We start from the raw sequence: 9,050 nt of genomic DNA on the forward strand, positions 1-9,050 counted from the left end.
AGGGAGGGAGGGAGGGAGGGAGGTTGTTTGATTCAGTGTCCATTAGTGAACATCTGATCCTGGTCATCGTTTCCTCCAGCATTTAAGAGCATCAGTCACCGGCACTGTTAATTTCTGCTTCTGAATGGTCTGTAGATTTTCTTATATCTTTTATTTGTGTGCATCTTATTTCTTCCTCAAAGAGATTGTATATCACCCTCATGTCGGTATGATCTTTAGGTAACTGTCTCAGTAAATGCTGTCTGTAGGCCCTATGAGAACTATTTAGAATTGTAGTCTAAGCAAAATTCTGAACTTGAGTCTTACTTTTGCAAAAGTTTTGGCTGCTCTTCTTTCACATCCTGGCTACAGGATCAGAGTTCTGGGCTTCATTTTCTTGAGCGCATGCTAACTGTGCGGGTACAAAAATTATTTAAGTGTAATTCCAAGGACTCTTTCTGGACCTACCCAGCTACCAGCATTTACTGTACATAAGACACTGAACTAGTTTTCCCTGGGCATAAAAGACTAAGTAAGCTATTCAAGATCTGTTGGGAGTTTATTCTCTGATAGAGGCAATATGTAGATGAAAATAATGACAATACAGAATAATGTTAAATGTGCACCATAAGGCCTTATGCCTCAGAGTGTGATCTGGGGACTGGCATTACCTGGGGGTTGTTGGAAATGCAGAATCTCAGGCTTTGCTGCAGAGCTGCTGGACCAGAATCTGCACTTTGCCGAGATCTCAGCCAATATGTTCGCATACTCAAGTATGAAGAGCACTGGTAGAAGGCTTTAGGGAATGCAGATGTCACTTCCAGTTGGGGACACAGGATTTCATGGAGGAAGGAGACTTGAAGGAGAGAAAGGATTTTTTTTTTTTTTTATGGTACGTGGGCCTCTCACTGTTGTGGCCTCTCCCGTTGTGGAGCACAGGCTCTGGACGCGCAGGCTCAGCGGCCATGGCTCACGGGCCTAGCTGCTCCGCGGCTTGTGGGATCTTCCCGGACCGGGGCACGAACCTGTGTCCCCTGCATCGGCAGGAGGACTCTCAACCACTGCGCCATCAGGGAAGCCCGAGAAAGGATTTTGATGGTGGAGCTGGTGATTAGGAGCAGGCTATCCTGGGCAAAGTTAGCAAGGAGGAAAGACAGCTTTTTGAGTTGTCAGATTTCTAAGGGTACAGCGTTAGTGCAGGAGTACTGGGTTCCCACGTGGGAACCAGGGGTATTTCGGATCAGAATGACAGACAGGGTTTAGAGTTTTTAAGATATGCGTTGGAGATCAAAGGAATATTTTCATATATGCGAGTGACACAGACAGTCTCAGAGGTGGAAAGGAGCTTCCTGGTCCTTTTGTCTTATTACCTAATAGGATCAGAGCTGTGCTTTAGGAAGAGAAATCTAATGTACCTATGGGAGATGGTTCGCTGACTAGACTTGGAGATTAAGGAAATAGCATGGTGGCAGTGCGAGTGAAATGAAGGCTGGAGAGGTTGCAGGGGTAGAATCAAGGGGAGGCAGTGTTTGGTACACAGGCAAGAAGAGAAAGTAACGGACAATGATTGCACTACTAATGACAGTGGTGGCAACGGGAAGAGGAGTAGCGGTTTTTTCGGAAGGGGACATGATGTTTGGTTTCTGGACATGCTGGTTGAGATGCTAACAGAATACAAGCTGGGAGACTTGTGCACCCCTTATTCAGAAAGGGGTATTTGGAACTCGTGAGAGAAGTCAGGGATGGAAGTGAAGGTTTGGGACTTCTCTGCAGCAAGCCATGGTTAAGCTGGGCGTGTGGCTAAGACCTCCAAGGCAAGACCACCTCAGGAGAGGAGGGACACAGAACATCAGTAGAGTCCCATTTCCTGAACACTTGGTTTCTTATCTCACTGTGTGGAAATGCGCTTTGAGGGCCGCTTTCCTCCTTTCTTGACTATGGTACTATGGCTGTTGAAAGAGAAGCATTACTTATAGACGTTAGAGTGTTTCTCAGTGGCTTAGGAAATAATTTCCAAAATATAGCTGGTACCCACGAGGGCACAGAGTTTGTTAAGTCAGCCATAGTTTTATTGCATTGAACAGGCCCTAGCTAAAAAAACCAAAACAAAAACTTTCTCTCCAATTTAAATGTATCTACTGTATTTAAAATTTTCTTTCGGGCTTCCCTGGTGGCGCAGTGGTTGAGAATCTGCCTGCTAATGCAGGGGACACGGGTTCGAGCCCTGGTCTGGGAGGATCCCACATGCCTCGGAGCAACTAGGCCTGTGAGCCACAACTACTGAGCCTGCGCGTCTGGAGCCTGTGCTCCGCAACAAGAGAGGCCGCGGGAGGGAGAGGCCCGTGCACCGCAATGAAGAGTGGCCCCCGCTTGCCACAACTAGAGAAAGCCATCACACAGAAATGAAGACCCAACACAACAAAAATAAATAAATAATTTAATAAACTCCTACTCCCAACATCTTCTTAAAAAAAAAAATTTTTTTTTCTTTCGTTGTCTGTGTAGAAGTTTCTCTCCCTAATATTTTATTACAGTGATTTTCAAACATACAGTACGGTTGAAAGACTTTTTAGTACTTCATACCTGTCACCTAGATTCTACCGTTAATATTTGATTATAATTGCTTTAACATACACTTCTCCCTTTACCCATCCTATGTAGAGATTTTTGTAAAAAACATAGTGTGATTGTAATATAAAATTTATGTATTGCTTTTTCAGTAAATATTAAAAAGATTTTCTCAAGTTATTACAAAGTTATAAACATTGTTTAAAATTACTTCAAAATATTTCATCAAATATTTCATCTAATATATTTCATCATACTAGAGGTGACTTAATGATCCTGTATCTTATTAAATAAAAAACATGATCCTGCATCTTAGGTTTTTTTAAAATAAAAATGTTCTCCTAAATTCTTTTCTGTTTTTAAGATTAAAAAAAAAAAGTGTAGATTCTTTTGTGTGAAGGAAAGAAGACACTATGTTGAAGAGATATCTGCACCCCTGTGTCCATAGCAGCATATTCGCAATAGCCTAAGAAAATAGACTTAGGAAATAACCTAAGTATCTACTGGCAGATGAATGAATACAGAAGTTGAGATATATATACAATAGAATATTATTCAGCCATAAAAAGGAAATCCTGCCATTTGTGACAACATGGATGAGACTTGAGGGCATTATGCTAAGTGAAATAAGTCTGAGAAAGACAAATACGGCATGATCTCACTTATATGTAGAATCTAAGAACAGAACACCAAAAAACCAAACTCATAGAAAAAGATCAGATTTGTGGTTACCAGAAGTAGGGGGTGAGAGGGAGGGGAATTGGATTAGGGTGGTCAAAAGATACAAACTTTCAGTCATAAGATAAATAAGTACCAGGGGTGTAATGTACACATGATGACTCTAGCTAACACTGCTGTGTGGTGTATATGAAAGTTAAGAGAGTCAATTCGAAGAGCTCATTACAAGGAAAAAAAATTTTTGGTATCTATGTGAGATGCTGGTTGTTCACTAAACTTATTGTAGTAATCATTTCATGATATATATAAGTCAAATCATTATGCTGTGTACCTTAAATCTAGGCAGTGATGTATATCAATTTTATCTTAATAAAGCTGGGAGAAAAAAATGTATAGATTCACAGAAGTGGAAATATTAGTAGATCAAAGGATGTGAACATTTTTAAAGATTGGTACTTGTTGCCAAATTGTTTTTCAAAAGGCAAATTTACAAAGTCCACACCAGTATATTTGAGTGTTTGCTTCACTATATCCTGGCCAGCCTTAGCATATCATTAAAACTTGGCTGGCCCTTGGGCTGGAGAAGAAGGTCCAGCTGCAGCTGGACCTTCCTCCCTTTTGAAGTGTTTGCTTCTAGGTTAATGGTAAATTGAGGAGCTTTTGGGTCATGGCTGAAGCCTGGGGCAACGTGAGAGACAGGGAGATGTTAATGAAGAGATTCAATTTTCCTCACTTTTTACTGCGTAAAATATTTTTTTTAGGCAATCTCTAACTTAGAGAAAAGTTATACAGTACAAAATTTTTTTCTCTTGAACCATCTGAGAATAAATTAATGATATACAATTGCCCCCAAATACTTTAGTGCGTATTCCCTATAAACAAAGGTATTCTCTTGTGTAACAAGATGTATTAAACAAAGGTATTCTCTTGTGTAACCCTAATATAACCGTCCAAATCATGAAATCAACATTGATACATTACTAACATCTAATCATATCCTGTTTTTGTTTCACCAAGTGCCTTAATATCCATTACAGCAAAAGAGCATGTTCAAAATCATGTGTTACTTTTACTTGTCTCAATTTGGAGCGTTTTCCACTCCTGATTTTCATGACCTTGACACTTTTGGAGGGTACAAACCAGTTATTTTGCAGAATGTTCCTCATTTTTGGATTATTTTTCCATAATAACATTCAGGTTACACCTCTGGCAGAGATATCACAAATGTGGTGCTGTGTTCTTTTCATTACATCTTATCTGGAGGCACGGGATTTTGATTTGTTCTGTTTATGATATTGTTTATGTTGATGACTTGTTATGTGATATTTACTAAGCTTCTCCACTGTCAAGTTATTCTCTTCATAATAAGTATTTGGTGAGGAGATATTTTGAAGCTATGTGAATATCCTGTTCCTCATGAATCAACCAACCAACCTTTCATCCATCTGTCAGTCAACCAATCATTTCATTATGGATTCATGGTTTGCTGTTTTGTTCAATAGGATTATAATCTATGACCATCACTACTTATTCTGATGCTCAAATTGTCCCTCATTTTGGTCAGTGGGCATTATTCCACTCTGACTTCTATGTCTTTTCACATGTTCCTACCTTTTTTTTTTTGAGACTTTCTTACTTTCTGGCAGAAGTTATTCTTAGTTCATATTGTACTTTTCCTGCTCCAGCCCTGGAATCAGCCATTTCTCTGAGGAACTCTGATTCTTTTTAGTGGAAAATGATATATGGGAAACAAGATCCGGGTGTTTTGTGTGCTCATTGCTATTGGGGTGTCACTGCTCCCAGGTCCCCACAGTGGATTGAGGAATGTGTATATTCATGTCTTTTTATTTTATTTTATTATTTATTTTTGGCTGCGTTGGGTCTTCGTTGCTGCATGCGGGCTTTCTCTAGTTGTGACGAGTGGGGGCTACTCCTCATTGTGGTGTGCGGGCTTCTCATTGTGGTGGCTTCTCTTGTTGTGGAGCACGGGCTCTAGGCTCGTGGGCTTCAGTAGTTGCAGCTCAGTACGCAGGCTTAGTAGTTGTGGTGCACGGGCTCAGTTGCTCTGCAGCATGTGGGATCTTCCTGGACCAGGGCTTGAACCTGTGTCCCCTGCATTGGCAGGTGGATTCTTAACCACTGTGCCACCATGGAAGCCCTGTGTTCATGTCTTTACCTCTATAGTTTTTAATCTCTCTTTTGAAAAAATAATATTTCACTGATCTCTACAATTCTAACTTAGCAGCAATCATTCTAGTTTTCTCCCTTTTCCTATTTGTCTTTCTCTGACAGTGACAAAACGTGGTTCCCATTATTTGGTGTATATACATGTATGTGATGCATGCCCTTGTATGTAACCAATCTCTCATCGGTGTGCCTGCTGTCCTCTTCTCCCCCACCCCCATGCCCTCCTTACCACACCTGGATTCTCCACCCTACACCAATCTGTCCAGCTATGTGGAAGCCCTCCTCACCTTAACTAGGGCTTTGACCCCTGCCCCAGGTCACCCCATCCACTTCTGCTTTGATTGTGGTGCCCTTCTATTGGCCACATCTCCTGCCTTCCCCCTAGCCTACCTGTGTTAGTACTGAGCTGTTCGAGGTGAGGAACAGTTCTTAAATGCTCTCCAGAGCCCTAGTGGATTTTAGCTGGAAAGACCAGACCTCTTGGCTCATTCAGAGAAATCATACAACCTTTGATTTGTTTAACCTTAACTTGGGAGGGAAAAAGAGGCTGGGCTTTGGTGTTTCCCTTTTACCTGGGTTTTTTTCACCCAAGTCCCAAATCACATCCACACTGTCTCTTCCGGGTAGCTAGTGCTTATAGGGGGCTGAGAAAAAAACCAGCTGAGCCTCATGGGCTCCCAGCCAGGAGGGACAAGTCCCAGGGGAATGTGTACTCCTGAAGATGCTGGTTCCCCAGACATAAAATATGGGATCCAGGCAACTTATTAGAAAAACAGAACAAGGGCACCATCTTTGCTTTCTATCCCAAACTGGAAAGGGGCTCAAAAAAAGTTTCCTTGATTCCACGAAGAGACAGATTTCCTCCCCTTCTCCCTAGCTTGATTGCCCCGTTGCAAACTGTTATCCTTTGTCTCTTTTATAGTTGGGGGTGGGGAGTGGAAGAGGGGACGGAGAAAGCTAGTGACTAAGGGGGGTGGGGAGCGGATGTACTCTGGGTCTCCCGTCAGGCTTAGCCACAGGAGCCCTTGCTCCACCCATAGAGACACCAGAGGCTCCACCTGATGAGCTCCAAGACGGAGAAGAAGACAGGGGTAGAAGATGCAAACCCGGGTGCCGAAGACAGAATGTTTAAAACATCTTTGCTACCTTGATGTGTAATGATAGAGAGTAACTTATTTTAATTTGTACTAGAGTATGTATCTATGCATGTTCCTTTTATTAAAAAATTTTTTGAATGAATGAATGACTTTTATTATTTAAGCTCTTTAATGCTAAATACACATGCATACAGAAAAATGAACAAGTTATAAGTATACAACACAAAATTCTCACAGTATGAACACTTATTTAACCTCCACTCATGTCAAGAAATAAAACTCTGCCAGTACTCAAAAGCCCTCTTTATGCTTTCTCCCAATTATTGCCTGTTCCCTCCTCTCCAGAAGTAACCACTTTCCCAACTTAGCCATAAATTTGTTTTGCCAGTTTTTTTTATCTTTATGTAAATGGAATAATATAGTATGATTCCTTTGTGTCTGGCTTCTTTTGCTTAATGTCACATTTGGGAGATTTGAGAATGTTCTGGTATATTAGCTGTGGTTTGTTCACTTTCATTGCTGTGTATAAGTTCATTGTATGATTATACTATGTTTATTTAGTTTCCTACTGATAGATACCTGGGGTCTTCCTGGGTTGGGGCTGTTTTGAATAATACTGCCTATGAACCTTATTGCCCATGGATTTTGGACATGCATCTCCTTCTACAATATCTATGGGAATAGACTTATGCATGTTACTTTTAGAAAGTATTTTGCCTTGGTGTCATTTTTCTCAGTCTTCTGATGCTAATTAATCTTTAAAAATTATTTTTGATAGCTACTACAATGTTTGAAGCTGGAAAGGACAAAGGTAATCCGGATGAATTTGCTGTGGCACTTGATGAAACCCTTGGAGACTTTGCGTTCCCAGATGAGTTTGTCTTTGATGTTTGGGGAGTCATTGGTGATGCCAAATGAGGATGATTATGATGTGAATCATCGTCTCTGGAGGAATAAAAAAAAAAAAAGTTAAGATCTGCTTTTAGACACTGTTATGGACTCTGGCTTGTTTTATGTGTATGAATACATTCTTTTGAAATATAGTTTTGATTTCTGGGCACTTTTTAATGCAGTTGCATATGTAGTATACTTAAGATAAATTACCTAAAACGTGATCAATTTTAATACTCATTTAAAAGCTTTTTAAAGTTAGTTTTAGAGAGTATTTCTAGATAGGTTATTTTGGTCCCCATTGACAGCCGTGTTTTGTTTTCCATGTATAAGTAGTTGATTGAAATTGCTTTGTAGTTCTTTTGCAAAATCTTAATGCAGTGAAAATGAGGATTGGAGTATAATTTGCCTCATAGCGTCTTCATTTTGTTATACTAGCTTGAACAGGATATGTTCAGGACATGAAATACGAATTATGCCTACTAGAGGTCTAGAAACATTTTTTTTTTTTAAATCCACTGAATAAGGAGAGGAAGATTCCTATAGCCTGTTGATGTCTATGGCTTACTTACTCTCTTTGTAAAACAAGGATTGATTGACTTTTATTTTTTGCTTCTTTGTAATTGCTTCCTTGCTTCTTAAACTTGTTGAAATCTATTGTGTTGTGTATGTATTTGCACATGTAGAAGAAGGTGAAAGAGAGGCAGATATGGTAGAAACCACTTATATTTGATTTTTCTGTAGCAGTTCTTACAACACTATTTCTTTTCCATCCATACCTACTGTTATGTTACCCTTTAGAAGCATTCCAGGGAAAGTTTTTATAGTCTTTGTAGAACTTTTCTTTTGAAAGATGTTTACTCAGAAAATAACTATGTTTGAGAACATTTTTGGGGGTTAAAGAGCAACACTTTTTTTTTTTTGGAAGAGCAACACTTTTAAGCCTCCTGAACTTAAAAGGAGATACTATCAGCAGTAGATTTCCCCCTAGTGAAAATGCAGGAGGAAGGGAAAATTGAGAAAAGATATTAGCTTATTATTTTAGAGTTCTAATGCACTCTCTCTGAAACCTTACATTATTGAGAAAATTGAGGGTAAATGACTGTTTTATCACTCTTAACTTGACATTTTACACATGTAAGAGAAATGGAAATGAATGGTTTCAACATAGATCATTTAATAAGGCAGAGCATGGTGTGACCAGGTGTTCTTCTAAAATGTTAGATGGAAAATGCTGCATGCTGCCGTGGTAATCAGAAATAATAACCTGTGAGGGGTGTATTCTAGGAAATCAAAAGTTGTTCCCTTTTCATGCTGGGTTGATGCTTAGATAACTCTTGTTTTCTGGTGCAACTTCACTTTAACTGCATTCCGCTCTCTTTTTCACATAAATGTAATTCTATGAATCTTGGTATTCTTTGTCTCATTAATCTGAAACCTGCACAGAAACTGTTGCAGTCATTAACATGTAACCAAAGCAGTTTATGGAATGTGGATTGTCTTATTGCCCTTGCCCATCATTTGGAAATAGCATTCAGCCCAGGCTGTAGTAATTTGTTGCTACTTGTTTAGTGAATTTCTTTCAGAGGTCCCCAAATACATACTAATTCTTTTTTTTTTTTTTTTTTTTTTTTTTTTTTTTTTTATGTC

General features: G+C 39.5%; 1 protein-coding gene across 1 annotated transcript in view; it reads left to right on the top strand.

The window, feature by feature from the left end:
- GIPC2 (GIPC PDZ domain containing family member 2) overlaps positions 1 to 8,806 on the top strand; it is an 87,144-nt gene extending 78,338 nt beyond the window's left edge. Inside the window, exon 6 of the mRNA XM_024734670.1 lies at positions 7,288 to 8,806. Within this exon, the coding sequence (XP_024590438.1) occupies positions 7,288 to 7,427 (140 nt within the window). The 3' untranslated portion in view covers positions 7,428 to 8,806. The remainder of the gene's footprint in view (positions 1 to 7,287) is intronic.
- Positions 8,807 to 9,050: the final 244 nt, after the last annotated feature.

This window comes from Neophocaena asiaeorientalis, unplaced genomic scaffold (assembly GCF_003031525.2).
Source record: "Neophocaena asiaeorientalis asiaeorientalis breed wild unplaced genomic scaffold, Neophocaena_asiaeorientalis_V1.1 scaffold15, whole genome shotgun sequence".
In the NCBI taxonomy this organism is placed as follows: domain Eukaryota; kingdom Metazoa; phylum Chordata; class Mammalia; order Artiodactyla; family Phocoenidae; genus Neophocaena; species Neophocaena asiaeorientalis.